The 15,761-nt window shown below is 36.7% G+C and overlaps 1 protein-coding gene across 7 annotated transcripts in view; it reads left to right on the top strand.

Moving 5' to 3' along the window:
* Nucleotides 1-217: 217 nt before the first annotated feature.
* Nucleotides 218-15,761, top strand: part of COMMD10 (COMM domain containing 10) — a 362,273-nt gene continuing 346,729 nt past the window's right edge. For 6 of the 7 annotated variants that reach the window (XR_008525447.2, XR_010140011.1, XM_063724229.1 and 3 more), the window contains exons 1-4: nucleotides 284-439; nucleotides 2,831-2,921; nucleotides 6,406-6,516; nucleotides 7,877-8,032. Coding sequence is in view for 5 of the 7 variants with exons in the window: in XM_063724229.1 (XP_063580299.1) it covers nucleotides 399-439; nucleotides 2,831-2,921; nucleotides 6,406-6,516; nucleotides 7,877-8,032 (399 nt within the window). In the remaining 2 variants the exon portion in view is untranslated. Of the gene's footprint in view, nucleotides 440-2,830; nucleotides 2,922-6,405; nucleotides 6,517-7,876; nucleotides 8,033-15,761 lie in introns of all 7 variants that reach the window. The other variant, XM_024247411.3, reaches the window with a different exon arrangement.

A 15,761-nucleotide genomic window follows, 5' to 3' on the forward strand; every position in this document is an offset into this window, starting at 1 on the left:
ATTAAAAATAATAGTATATATATTTATGCACACACATACACACATATATCTATCCAGGTCTGTACATAGACTTGCTTAAACCTGCCCTATTAAATACACACACACACACACACCCCCCCCTATCCAGGTATGTACATACATATATAATATATAAATATAAAGACATATATATGCAGAGACTTAACTCCAACACGATTGGAGTGTCGGGAGGGCAACTGGAACGCCCTCTCCGCCCTCCAGGGCTGCGGGACAAGTCTCCCGTCGCTCGGGTCGCAGGAGCCCCGGAGCCCTAAAGCGGCCCCTGCGCGGCTTGGGCCTTCCGGCTTTCTGTCCGCCGCGGCCGCCATTGGCTGGGTTCGGCGCAGCTAACAGAAGGCAGCAGTGCGAGAAAGCCGAGGATGGCGGTGCCGGCGGCGCTGATCCTACGGGAGAGCCCCAGGTAGCTGATCCGTTAAGCTCTTGCGGTAGCCGCGCCCAGGAAGGCGCGGATCGGGCTCGCACAAGGCTGTCCTTGCTGCCTGCCACCTGGGCGCCGCGGCGGGCCCGGTTGGGTGGGGTGGGCTGCCGAGGTCGCGACGCTGGGTCTGCGGAGTATGTGGGGCCGTGTAGCGCCTCTACAGTCACGGTGGTCCACCTGTGGGGCTCACAGTGCGCCTGGCAGCTGAGGTCTGTACGGAAGCGTGTGGTCTGCAAGCGTGGGGTCTGCGTCACTGTTCGCGGAGTTTGGTATCAGAAGTTCCCGGGTGCTGCCTTCAGTGCTGCCGAATCACGTGGAACGGTATTCCGTTTCCGATTTCAGTTCCGGTTCAGACCCTCTGGTGAGAAAGGCTCACGCTGGTTCTGGAGGGTCTTTAATAGCCAACATGTGTTAATACCCCTTTTAAATCAGAATCGAATAGGGGACCGAATTTTTGGTTGGTAGCAGAATCTAGCCTGGCTTTGGTAGCATTTGCTTTTATTTGCATTTTAAACAAATGTTTAGTTAATTTCTACTTATGGTAGGTAAAGTTGGTTGTCCATGGTAGTGATATAAAGTTCCCCTTTAACATTATTTAAGTAAAAAAAATACTCAATTTGCGAAAAAATAAGTAATAGTGCAGGTAGTGTGTGGATACAGAAAAAGTACTGAAGTATGTAGGGAAAATAGTGTTCGGAAGTAATATCTTTGTGCTTGGATTGGGCAGAAATCTTCCAGAAGAAAAGAGTTATTTTGAAGTTTTTTCTTCTTCCTGGATTCCTTTTGTTACCAGTGGAGGGTGTCCAGGTTTTTGGCGTCTCGAACAAAGAATTGGAGAAGACGCACAAAGCGAGGAAAGAATGAAGAAATTTATTGAAAATGAAACTACACTCCACAGTGTGGGAGTTGCCTGAGCATAGGGGCTGAAGGGCCCCTACAGAATTTTTGGGAATTTAAATACCCTCTAGAGGATTCCATTGGTTACTTGGTGTACTCTCTATGTAAATGAAGAGGATGAAGTAAAGTTACAAAGTCATTTTCTCCGCCTGTGCCCTATGGAGAGGATATTTCCTGTCGTAGCTGAAATGAGAATCAGCCTTATGTTCCCAGCCTCTTGACCCTATTTTCCTGCCTCACTTTGGTTCTGATCGCCAGTTTCTTTCCTCATACCAATGTCTTGGGGAACACCGCTACATCAGTAAACTGTATCCAATATGGTGCAGTATAGAATTGTTCTCATCACATCATTTAAAGTTGATTATTACAGGAAAGGTGCTGTGGCTCAAGCCTGTAATCCCAGCACTTTGGGAGGCTGAGTCGGGCTGATCTCTCTCTCTTTTTTTTTTTCCCCTGAGAGGGCGTTTCCCTCTTGTTGCGCAGGCTGGAGTGCAATGGCGCCATCTCGGTTCACTGCAGCCTCTGCCTCCTGTGTTCAAGCGATTCTCCTGCCTGAGCCTCCTGAGTAGCTGGGATTACAGGCACCCGCCACCATGCCCAGCTAATTTTTTGTATTTTTAGTAAAGATGGGGTTTCACCATGTTGGCTAGGCTGGTCTGGAACTCCTGGCTTCGGGTGATCTGTCCTCCCTGGCCTTGCAAAGTGCTGGGATTATAGATGTGAGCCACTGCAGGACTGATTGAGCTCAGGAGTCCGAGACCAGCCTGGGCAACAGGGCGAAATTCCGTCTCTACAAAAAATACAAAAATTAGCCAGCGTTGTGGCCCGCGCATGTAGTTGTAGCTACTTGGGAGGCTGAGGCACTAGGATTCTTAGAACCCAGGAGGCCGAGGCTGTAGTGAGCTGAGATCGTGCCACTGCACTCCAGCCTGGGTGACAGAGTAAGACCCTATCTCAAAATTGATTATTATTGTAATAATAAAGTTGATTTTACAATTGAAACAGGGTTTTAAAATAACTGTGTGCTTAGTGACCCCAGATGATTTTGTACATAGTATTTGAAAAGTTATTTGCCTTGCAGTATTCTTTTATGTTTTTGGTGTAATTGCCATAATTGCTATTCCTCTCCTCCTACCCCTTTCAGAGTTCCATTTTTGGGTTAAGTGGTTATATAAACGCTCTACTAAATTAAGGCTCTTCCCTGCAGAGTACAAGCTTTCCCTAGTAGTTTGGTTTGCCCAAAAGAAAGAGAAAATTTGCCAAATGGACCTTTTCAGCAGAAGTAATTTTGGGGGCATCTTTTTGGAAATGTTCACGTTGCCCTGCCTTTTTTGCTGGCTGTCATTTGTTTTTATTTCACTCAGATTTACCATATAGCATTCAGAGTTGTTGAAATGAAAACTTATAGACAACTATAGAAAGTACAGTTCAACTTGGAAAACTCATTTCAAAACTTTGTTTTATAATTTTGTTTAGCATGAAGAAAGCAGTGTCACTGATAAATGCAGTAGATACAGGAAGATTTCCACGGTTGCTCACTCGGATTCTTCAAAAACTTCACCTGAAGGTTTGTATTTTTGTGTTTCCATACCTTGTAATCTTCCTTCTGATTTAATTGAAAGTCTGATTATTTGGAGAACTTTTTGCAAAGCATAGTGTTCTCCAATATGTTCTTAGAGACACTGGTTCTGTGGAAGATTTGGTAATGTTTGATGGTCAGAAGTTTGAGAAACTCTGTCTTCAATAAAGTTGAATTTTTTAAATTATGGAACTTTTCAGAGTATTTTATATGCTAGTGTTTGTGGTATGTATTTGAGGGTGATTATGGCAGGTAACATTTTCCAAATGTGTTTGACCTTGGATCTGTTTTATTATGGTATATATTTTGGGACTAATATTCTAAAAATATACTTGAGGGAAAAATTCTGATGTCTTGGTTTTATTTTTCCCCTTAAAAATAATTCTGTGGTATTTTCTATCAACTGGTATTTAATCTTTCACTTAATTTTGTTTCTCTTTCACTTTTATTTTAAGGATATGGTTGTTTTGGACATGTAGATGCTTTGTAATTCTCTACCTGGCCCAATCCAAGTTAATTTCTTTATCAGGTTATAAAAATTTGATTCCATCTGACATATTTACAGAGCACCCACTAACTGCTCTGTGCAGTGCCAGGTATCACCATCCACTGAGAACCAAGACTCTTACTCTTTCCTCTTGTTTTTCTTGGCCAAGAGCCAGACTCAAAACCGTGCCTTTCCCCTTTGAAGTGTCTTTCAAATCCAAGTTCTCACAATTCTAGGTCAAATCCTTATTACCTCTTTTTTAGATGACAATAGTTACCTTCAAGCTGGTTTCCCTGCCTATAGTCTTCTTGCTTTCTACTGCTTCATAATACTATGTAAATTACTTTCTAAATTTTTTTTCCTGAAACAAAGATGGATTATATTTTTTACAGTGTTCAAAGCCATCAGTGACTATCCATTGCCCCATGGAGAAAAGTTAAAAATCCTTAACATTGTGTACAAGTCCCATTGTAATATGGCCACAGTCTACATTCTCCTCATTTTGTAAGTGCTCCAGTTACACTGGATGGTACCTGTTTACTACAACTTGCCATGAAGTTTTTCAGCAATGTGTCTGTGCATACACTCTTTCCCTTGCCTGTAAATGTCCTTCTTCCCTTTTACTTAGTAACCTGTTCATCCTTCAAGGATTTCACAATCTCAGTCTCAGCAGTTTGTTCTTTCTTCTGTGCTCCTAATTCATTCTCACATGATTTTAGTACTGCATCATAAGTATTTGTTTCATGATTAGCAGGCAACCAAATCCCCAAACCTATTAATATATCTTCCTCTGGTTTTAAATATCGTGAGGATTATGTCTTACTCATCTTTATGTTTCCCATTCCTAATACATTGCTGCTAGTATAGTTGGCACTCAGTAAATATTCTTGGAGTTAATTATTTTCCTTGCTGTGGAAAACACAAAACAAACATAAGTCTTCTATAATACATTCCTTTTTCTAAGGAATTTGTGATATGGATGGAGAGAAAGGAGAAACTGCAATGATAGCGGCAACATTCTGTGGTATTTGCTATTCATAAAGTTACATTGGTTTGTTTTTGATTGGTGTGGTGCTAATGGCTTTGTGTTACTAACTCGTCTAATCCTTATGGCAACTTGAAAAAATAGGTACTGTGGTCATCTCTGGTCATCTTCATTTTATCTATGAAGTAACCAAGATAGAGATAGAGATCAGTTAAGTAACTTTCCCAAGGTAACACAGCTAGCTAATAGGGCAGCTTGGCTCCGTAACTCTCTCCCTTATTACACGAAACCTCAGGAAAGAGTATGGAACATTTTGTAAATTGGCCCAAATGTGAATGATGTGGGTGATACAGATATTCTGCTTTATTTCTTGAGCTGGTGGGTGTTTACTTATGTATAACAATATGGGACAAGAAAATCTTATACACATCTTTTGTTCTTCACACTGAGGGAGTGGAGAACTTGCACAGAAAATTGTGATGTTTAGTTTGTCTTTGACGCTTTCAGTCGTGTATGGAGTTGAGAATAGTTAGTATCTATCTTAGAGTTAACTGAGTGGCTAAAGCATTCCGTGGAGGAGCTTGAATGCTTTGTCATCAGAGATAGGGGAGTGGAGAGGAAAAGAGGTGCTTGTTGAAAAGTAAAGTTACCGGTCCTGCTGGCATTTGACGTCCAGGGACTTTTAAATAAAGAAACATATCTATGTGAATACTTGCCTGCTAAGAAAACATCAGGAAAGGTGTAATTGTTTTCTTCCTGTACAGTTTCAGGGGATCATCTTTTAGAGGGGTTCCTATTTTGATAAGGGCTCTTCAGTCAAGTTTGCAGTACATTTCAGGATCTGCCTACTTTCATTTACGTACCCCGACTCCATCGAGTTGGCCTTTACCTTGAGACAGAATTCTTAGAATAGTGAAACTGAGGCAGGCAGATTGGTGAAGAGGTTTAGGGATTTTGTTGCCCCTCTACTGGTACTTTTATTTTACCAAGTTTGACCTGTTTATGGGCAGAAGATATGTTTTTGTCCAGACTGGTCCTTGGAATCCCAAGTAGGAATCAATATGAGGGAACTAAGACAACTTAGGTATAGAATGTGAGCATGCCAGATTATGGATCTGGGAGTCCTCTTTGGCCATCTTCTTGGCTCATCCTGGCATATATAAATACATGGAGATTTTGTTTCTTTGTTTGTTACAATGTGTGGAGGGTGCTGCTGGTATTTAATGTCCAGGGACTTTAAAAATAATTTACAGTGTTTAGGGCAGTCCTGCACAAAGACTTGTCTTATCCAGCATGCCAGCGGTTTGCATTGGGAAATGCTGATGGAAGTCAGGTGAACTTCTATAGCTGGGAACTTAGAAATAAACATTTGTGGCCTTTGCACTTCAAAAATTACTGTCACAACTCATGCAATAAAAAAACTCATGTACTTGGCTCCATAGGAGAGACTTTGAGGCCCTCACACAAAGCCTGTTGAGATAACAGTGCTGTATATCTAGTTTTGAGAGGTCAGCTCTCTGGGTTCCTGACCATGGCAGACTAAAAATAGCAAACTAGGGGTTGAAGGTACTGTCATGGGGCATGTAGGCAGCTTCAAGAAATGACTGCTGATCATGAAATGAAATGGGAGAATTATGAAAATCAGACCCAAGAAACATAAAAGGACAGAAGTCTGAGATTTCTGTTTGCTCTAGTTAAAAATCATCCATGTATCTCAGCAGTTCTTTAGGATACATGAGCCCCTTAGCACAGGGTTCTGATGCTTGTAATTATGACCTGCGTCATCACAAGATATTTGTTTAATCTAATTTATTTTGTTTACAAAGGTCTAGAAATGAGCATCATACATTTTATAAATTTACATGCACATCAGTTTCTTTTCACCATGTATTTTCCTTTAAAGTTCTCATCTCATATACAAATAAACGAATCTTCTGTCAAGTATGAATTTTGAATGCCTGAATATGTGCTAATATAATAGATTGCTATTTGTATTATAGGCTGAGAGCAGTTTCAGTGAAGAAGAGGAAGAAAAACTTCAAGCGGCATTTTCTCTAGAGAAACAAGATCTTCACCTAGTTCTTGAAACAATATCATTTATTTTAGAACAGGTATTTTTATTGCATCACATTTTCTAGCCATGATTTGTTTACTACATATTTGTATTGTTATGATATCTATGACATTCTGTTTTTTTAATTAAAAAGTATGCAAGATGGAAGCTGTGAATATATTTTAGTTAAGAATTTCTGTGTAAAAATATTTGAATATTGTAAAGTATTTGAAAATATGAATTGAGACTTCATTGATTTGAGACAGTTATACAAGATTTTAATTCATTGGTACTTGGTATAATGGAAAAATGGACATATTTTACTTAAGATATTAAATGATTTGGGGGATATATTGACTAGGATGGTAAGTAAGACATTTAGAAAAGAAGTATTATCATATTATGTGCTACTAAGCTGCCTTCTGCATCACTTTTTCTCATCTAAATTCACTTCATGATTTAAGCTCCTATTCAAGGCTCATCTCCTTTACTTGAGCTGTGACCCCTTATACTTTCAGTCTTCCTTTATTTGGATTTTTAAAAATCCTTGGCTCATCACAGTAGAGCACATTGTTAGTCTTTCAGCAGTTCATATGTGTTAGTTATGCCTTCCTCACCAGATTCTAATTTGTGGGGAACAGGATATTTTTTGTGTATCTTATATAAGCCTACCACATTGGTGTGCTTAAAATAGATCCTCATAAATTCCTGTTGATTAAAAATAATACTTGTGAAATAAAAGTTTAAATAGTTTTGTAACTTCATGAGCATTTTAATGAACATATTAGAAGGACAAGCTGCCAGTTATCTACTACAGCCTTACATACATTATAGATCACAAAGATAAATGTGGTTCTAATTTTTGGTGGGTGTTCAGTAGAAGAAAAGGATCATTGAGTAGGACAGCATAGCATGGTGTTCCAGAATAATGTAAGAAACAGAACAGGTATCAGTGTTAAAATTTTTTACAACTTTTAATCATATATCATGTAGGAAATTGGTAGATAAGGTAATTTTGAGAAAGTGCTTCTGGGAAAAAATTTGTTAGTTGGGAAACAAAACTATTATATACTTATTTGAAATTATTAAGTGAAATAAATGAAATTTTAATTAGGGTACCATTTACATAGCCAAAGCAAAGAAGAAGTTTTTTGGTTATTAAGTGGATTTAGGATTACTTAAAGCATAGGTAAGAATGAAAAAAAATTCAACATTAATAATTTAGGCCATTTAATCCTGAATCTTCCAGCCCTTGGTCGTGTATTTTATTATTTGTAAAATAACCGAAAATGTCGATAATAGGACTATGAAGTTTTCTTTTGACTTAAGTCATTTAAAAATAGTTTTGTATTTAGTATAGTTTAAAGTTTCAGTGTGAAGATGAGGGACATATGTAATTTTTTTTTTCTTTTTAATAGGCAGTATATCACAATGTGAAGCCAGCAGCTTTGCAGCAGCAATTAGAGAACATTCATCTTAGACAAGACAAAGCTGAAGCATTTGTCAATACGTGGTCTTCTATGGGTCAAGAAACAGTTGAAAAGTTCAGGCAGAGAATTCTGGCTCCCTATAAGGTATAGAACATACTATCTTAAATATGTTTTTCAATAAAGTATGGCATAAATTATTATACCTGAAGAGTTTTTAAAGTGATAATATTGTGTTGAGAGGTAGAGTCAGGCAAAAGAAACACAGATGCTCCTCAACTTACAATGGCCTTACATCCTGATAGACCTGTCACAAATTGAAAATATCGTAAGTCAAAAACAGAGTACACTCTAGAGAATCAGTTGTTTACCCTTGTGATCACATGGCTGACTGGAAACTACAGCTCGCTGCCATTGCCCAGCATCACGAGAGAATATCGTACATATTGCTAGCCCAGGAAAATACAGAATTCAAAATATGAAGTATAGTTTTTGCTGAATACATATTGCTTTCACACTATTATAAAGTAAAAAAATTGTCTGGTACAGTCCCTGACTTAAGTTTAGATTTTACAGTAGTGCAAAACTATTGCAATTTCAATATACTTTTACTTTTGATCTCTTCCTGGGCTAGTGATGTGTGGTACATAAGATATTCCTTTTTTTGGAGGCTTTTCAAGATGGCTGACTAGAGGCACAGGACACTTCTCCACAAAGAAGAACCAAAATAGTGAGTAGGTAACCACACTGTAAATAAAACATTTAAAAGATAATGCTAGAGTTCAGCAGAGAAGTGACCGGAAACACCTGAGGAGAGGGAGGAGAGATGGACAGCCTTGCTAGGATCAACCAGAAGCCTGGAGAGGCTCCTCAGTGTGGAGTTGGGGTAAGTGAGAGATCCCTAGCTGTCCACATTCTTGCTGCAGACTCCTGTAATCCTAACTGTGGGAGAGTTCTTGAACCTCATGGGCCCCGAGACTGGCATAGGGAGCTCCCTGAAGTTCATGCAATGGTATTGCTCTAGAAAGGGTGCTCTTGCTGGGTTCCATGCACCCCCTGAGTCTTAGGCAGCTGGAGCATGGCTCCATTTTAAGAGTCTAGTCCCTGTTAGAAACAGAATAATCTTAAAATTTGTATGAAACCAAAAGAGAACCCAAATAGCCAAAGCAATCCTAAGCAAAAAGAACAAAGCTGGAGGGCATCATATTCCCTGATTTCAGCGTGTATTACAAGGCTGTAGTAACCAAAACAGCATGGTGTTGGTAGAAAAGCAGACATATATACCAATGGAACAGCATAAAATACCCAGAAGTAAACCCATGTATTTATAGCCAATTGATTTATTACAAAGGTGCCAAGAGCATACACTGGGGAAAGGACACCCCCTTTAATAAATAATGCTAGGAAAACTGGATAACTATGCAGAAGAATGTAATGGCCCTTCTCTCTCACCATATAAAAAATCAACTCAAAATTGATTAAAGACTTAAACATAAGACCCACAACTATTAAAATACTGGAAGAAAACAGGAGAAATACTCCAGGACATTTGTCTAGGCAAAAATATTATGGCTGACATTCCTAAAACATGGACAAAAAAACCCAAAATAGACAAATGGAACTATATTAAACTAAAAATCTTCTGTACATTAGTGGAAACAGTCAACAAAATGAAGACACAACCTGACAAAAGGGATAAAATATTTACAAACTATTGACTTAGCAAATGATTAATATCCAGAGTATACAAGGAACTCAAACACCTCAACTGCAAAGTAACTAATCCCATTTAATGTGTACAAAGGATCTAAACAAATGCTTCTTGAAAGACGGTATATAAATGGCTAACAGGTATATGAAAAAATGCTTAACATCACTAATTATCAGAGAAATGCAAGTCAAAACCAAACATGCCATATCATCTTACCCCAGTTAGAATGGCTATTATTAAAAAGAGAAAAAAATAATGGATGCAGGTGAGGATGTGGAGAAAAGGGAACTCTTATATGCTTTTGATGGCAGTGTATATTAGTACAGCCATTAGGGAAAAGCAGTATGGAGATTTCTCAAAAAACTAAAATTAGAACTACCACACAGTCCAGTAATTCCACTACTTGGTATATATTCAAAGGAAAGGAAATCGGTATATTAAATATTTATACCCCTCTGTTTGTTGCAACTCTGTTCACAATAGCAAAGATAAGAAATCAACCTAAGTGTCCATCAGTGGGTGGATGAATAAAGGGAATTTGGTATAATTACACACTGGAATAATATTCAACCATAAAAGAGAGTGAAATGTTGTTTGCAGCAACATGGATAGAACTAGAGGTCTTTATGTTACGTAAAATAAGCTAGACACAGGCAAATATAACAGGCACTCCCTCCTATGTGGGAGCTAAACAAGTTGATGTCATGGAGGTAGAGAGTAGAATGATAGTCACCAGAGGCCGAGAAGGATGCATGGGATGTGGGGTCGGAGGGTGGATGAGTAGAAGTTGGTTAATGGGTACAAATAGATAATCAGAAGTAATAAATTTAATGTTTGATAGTTTAGTATGGTGCTTATAGTTGACATCAATATATTGGTCATTTCAAAATAGCTAGAATTGAGGAAGTGAAATGTTCTGAACACACACAAATGATAAATGCTCATGGTGGTGAATATCTTAAATACCCTGACATGATCATCACACAGTCTGTGCATATAAGAAAATATAACACGTATCTCATAAATATGCAAAAACATTATGTATTGATTAACAAATAGGCTTTGTGTTAGATGATTTTGCTCAACCATAGGCTAATGTAAGTATACTGAACATGTCTAAGGTTAGCTAAGCTAAGCTGTGATGTTTGGTAGATTAAGTGTATTAAATGCATTTGTGAATTATTGTATTTTAACTTACAATAGATTAATTGAGGCATAAGCCCATTGTAAGTCAAGGAGCATCTGTATATTCTCTAGAAGTCCTCTGTGAGATGTATGATTTGCACATATTTTCTCCTAATCTGTAGCTTTCCTTTTCATTCTCTTAACAGTATCTTTCACAGAACAGAACCATTAACTTTGATGAAATCTGCTATATTTTTTTTTTCTCTTTTCATGATCCTACTTTTGGTTTTCTAGGAATTTGCAGCCTAATCATGACACAAATATTTTCTGTTTTCTTCTAAATATTTTACATATTTATATTTTATGTTTAGATCTAAAATCCATTTAACGTTAATTTTGTGTGACACATAAAGTGCAGGTCAAAGTTCATTTTTTCTATGTATGGATGTTCATTTGCTCCAATGTGATTTGTTGTTAAAATTATCATTTTGTCATTGAATTACTATGTGTTTGTCTAAAATCATTTGATATTTTTGTTTGAGTCTTTTTCTGGAATCTGTCTTTGATTTCATTGACCTATTTGTCTATGCCAATATCACACTGCCTTAATTATTATAGCTTAATAGTAAGTCTTAAAATCAGGTATTGTGAACCCACTGACTTTTTTCTTCTTTTTTGTAATTGTTTTGGCAATCCTAGTTTCTTTGCCTTTTCATACACATTTGAAAATCAGCTTTTGTATGTCTATAAAAAATCCTGCCTGGAGTATTGATTGGGGTTGTGTTTAATTTGTAAATAACTTTATTGAGAAATGACTTCTTAACAAGTATTGAGTATATCTATTTATTTAGGTCTTCTTTGATTTCATCAGTGTCTTTTGTTTTCAGCATATCAATCCTGCACTTATTTTGTTAGGTTTGTACCTTAAATACTTTCTTTTTGTTGTTGTTGTTGAACTGTTAGTAGTATTTTCAAATTTTGTTTTGCAATGGCTTATTGATAGTATATGGAAATACAATAGATTTTTCTATACCGATCTCTATCCTGTAACTTGGTAAATTCACTAATTAGTTTTAGCAGCTTTCTTATAGGTTTTTTGTGATTTCCTTTGAAGGCAGTCACGTTGTCTGTGAATAAAGACAATTTTATTTCTTCCTTTTCAATCTGTAGAGCTTTTATTTTTCTTGCTTTATTTTACTGACAAGGACTTCCAACATGATGCTGAATAGGAGTGGTAAGTCTAAATATCCTTGCCTTGTTCCCAGTTTTAGGGTGAAAGCATTCAGGCTCTTATCATTAAGTAGGATGTTAGAAAATGCCTTTTTGTTGTTTTCACTTCTCTACTTCCCTTTTTAAAAATTCTGTATTCTTAGTACTCTCAAGTGTCTTCTATGTCATTGCTTCATTTTTTATCATTTTAAATTCTACTTTTTCCTATATCCTGTATAGATTTTAAGCTTTCCATTTGTTTCCCTGCAATTCTTTTTTTAAGCCATTTTCATTTTTAAAAAAATTCTTGCTTTTTAATAGTAGCCTGTTTTCTGTTTATATTTTTCCTATATTTTATACAGTCCATTTTTTTCCTTGCACGTTAGTAGTCATAACAATTAAAAATATTTTTGTTTTCTGCTTCTAATAGTAAGTTACTTTTTAGTGTCTTCGTGATGAAAGTTTGTTTTTTTAAAAGTAATATTTTTCCCATAGTTGCATTACAGAAGCTTCTGTTTAAGAAATTAATTAATCATTTGTCATATAAAATATGCAAGTAAAGAAGTTGGAAGGATCTAATTAATTGTACATTGTCCCATTGAGAATGCTGGAAATTATCTTTTGGTAATTCTGGGTATATCATAGGATCGCTAATATACTATTTTAAAGTCCGAAATGCTTAAATAAGATAATATAATGATAAAAAGGATTTATTGTGCTTATTGTGGGTCAAATGTTATAATGAGTTATTTGTATCTTACAAAACCCATTAATAGTTCTAATTTATACATGTACTTATAAAATTGAGGCTTAGAGAGGTTTAAAAAGTTGCCCATGGTTGTACAGCTAAGTAAGGGGCTGAGTTGGGATTTGACAAGAATAGTCACATTCCTAAGCTATTATGCTATCCTAACACATAGATGTTAGCTGCGGAATTTTTCTGTGTCAGGCATTATGCAGGGTGATTTATATAGTTGTTTGTTTGTACTTCATATTAGTCCATTCTCGCATTGCTATAAATAACCTGAAATAGGGTAATTATATAAAGAAAAGAGGTGTAATTTGCCCATGGTTCTGCAGGCTGTACAGGAAGCATGATGTGCTGGCATCTGCTTGGCTTCTGGGGAGGCCTCAGGAAACTTACAGTCATGGTGGAAGGTGAATGGGGAGCAGGTGTCTTTCATGGCAGGAGCAGGAACAAGAGAGAGAGGGAGGAGGGAGGTGCTACGTGCTTTTAAACAAGCAGGTCTTGCGAGAAGTCAACTATCACAAGCATAGCACTAAAGGGATGGTGCTAAACCATTCATGAGAAGCCTGCCCCCATGATCCATTCACCTCCCACCAGGCCCCACCTCCAACACTGGAGATTACAATTGCACATGAGATTTGTTGTGGTCACAGATCCAAACCATGTCACATATCTTTTAAAAGTAAGGAAATAAAACTTTAGAAAATATTAGTCACTTTATCATGTTATCCCAAGTGGTCCGTGATGAAACTGAGATAAGGATTGGATCTGTCTGTCTCTAAGTCTTATTCCTTTTATATCATGCTACCTATGGCAGCTGTAATGCCATCTTTCTTTTTCATTCTGAGAACTGTTTAGGATACTGTGGCCAAAATAGCCAGATGTGAAAACAGATCATGCCATTTAAATTGTAACGGAAATATATTACACTGACTTACATGATGAAAAAAGGTGTACATGCAATGACTTTAACTGTTTTATGGTAACTTAGGGTCTTACCCATATAAACAGTGTCGTGCTTGCAGCAGAACACATGTTGGTAGTACAGTCAGCCCTCTGTATCCCTGGATTTTGTATTCATGGATTAAACTCACAGCAGATCAAGAATATTTGGGAAACAAAAAATCCCAAAAAGTGAAACTTGAATTTGCCATGTGCTGAGTACTATGTTAAATCCACACAAACGAAGTGATGTGTTGTCATTGTATTAGTTATTATAAATAATCTAGAGATGATTTAAAATATAAAGGAGAATATGTGTAAGTTATATTTAAATACGGTGTCATTTTATATGAGGGACTTGAGTATCTGCAGTTTTGGGTATCTGTAGGGGGTCCTGGAACCAGCCCTCCCTAGATGCTGAGGAAAGACTGTAATTCTGAATTCAAAGAGGGTAAGATTCAATGAAATAATGTTAAAAAATCAAAGGGTGTTTATTTTTATTCCATTTTAAAAAATGCTTCTTTTTTAAGCTTTATCGAGGTATAATTGATAAACAAAAATTATGTGTATTCAGGGTGTGCAATGTAATGATTTGATAGCTGTATACATTGTGTAATGATTACAATAATCAAATTAATCAACTCATCTATCACCGCAGTTACCGCCTTTTATGTGTGGTTGTGTATGTGCATGAGGACATTTAAGATCTACTATCTTTGAAAACTTAAAGTAAACAACGTGGTATTATTAACTATAGTCACCATGCCATACATTAGATTCCCAGATCTTAATTTGTTTTAGAGCTAAAAGTTGTACTCTCTGACCAGCATCTCCTCATTTCCCTCATACCCCATCCCCTGGCAACTACCATTCTAGTTTCTGCTTCAATTAGTTAAACTTTTAGAGTATGCATATAAATTAGCTCATACAGTGTTTTGTTTTTCTGTGCCTGGCTTATTTCACTTAGCATAATGCCCTCCAGGTTCATCCATTTTGTCACAAATGGCAGTGTTTCCTTTTTAAAGGTTGAATAATATTCCATTCATTATCTGTTCATTTGTTGACAGACACTTAGGTTGTTTCCATATCTTGGCCATTGTGAATAATACTGCAGTGAACATGAGGGTGCAGATATCTCTTCAAGATACTGATTTCATTTCCTTTGCATATATACCAGAAGTGGGATTGCTGGATTGTATGATAGTTTTATTTTTAATGTTTTAAGGAACCTCCATACTGTTTTTCATAAAGGCTGTACCAATTTACATTCCCACCAACACTGTACAAGGGTTTCTTTTTCTCTGCTCTCTTCCTAACACTTACTGTCTCTTGTCTTTTTGATAATAGGTATTTTAACGATGTAACGTCATCTTGTATTATGCTTTTGATTTGCATTTCTTTGATGATTAGTGATATTGACCACTCTTTTATATACCTGTTGATCATTTTTATGCCTTTTTTTGGTGGGGGAGAATGTCTGTTCAGTTCCTTTGCCCAGTTTTTAAATGGGTTATTAGTTTTCCTGCTGTTGAGTTTGTGAGTTCCTTATATATTTTGTATGTTAACCCCTTATACATGGTTTACAAATACAGGTTGGGTATCACATATCTGAAATGCTTGGGACCAGAAGTGTTTTGGATTTTGGATTTTTTGGATTTTGGAATATTTGCATATACGTAATGAGATGTCTTGGGGATGGTAAGCAAGTCTAAACACTGAATTCATTTATGTTTCAAATACACCTTATATACATAGCCTGAAGGTAATCTTATACAATATTTTAAATAATTTTGTGTATGAAACAAAGTTTTGACCATGACCTGTCATATGAGATCAGGTGGGAAATTTTCTGTTTATGGTGTCATGTTGGAGTTCAAAGAGTTTCAGATTTTGGAGCATTTTAGATTTTGGAGTTTTGGATTAGGGATGCTGAACCTGTTTTCTCACATTCTATAGGTTGCCTTTTCATTTTGTTAAGTTTCCTTTGTTGTGTAGAAGCTTTTTAGTTTGATGTAATCACACTTGTTTGTTTTTACTTTTGTTATGTATTTCATATCCAAAAAGTGATACGCTTTTGTTGTCATATCCAAAAAATCATTGCCAAGGTCAGTGTTAAGGAGTTTTTTTTCCTGTATTTTTTT

This window comes from Pongo abelii, chromosome 4 (assembly GCF_028885655.2).
Source record: "Pongo abelii isolate AG06213 chromosome 4, NHGRI_mPonAbe1-v2.0_pri, whole genome shotgun sequence".
NCBI lineage: Eukaryota > Metazoa > Chordata > Mammalia > Primates > Hominidae > Pongo > Pongo abelii.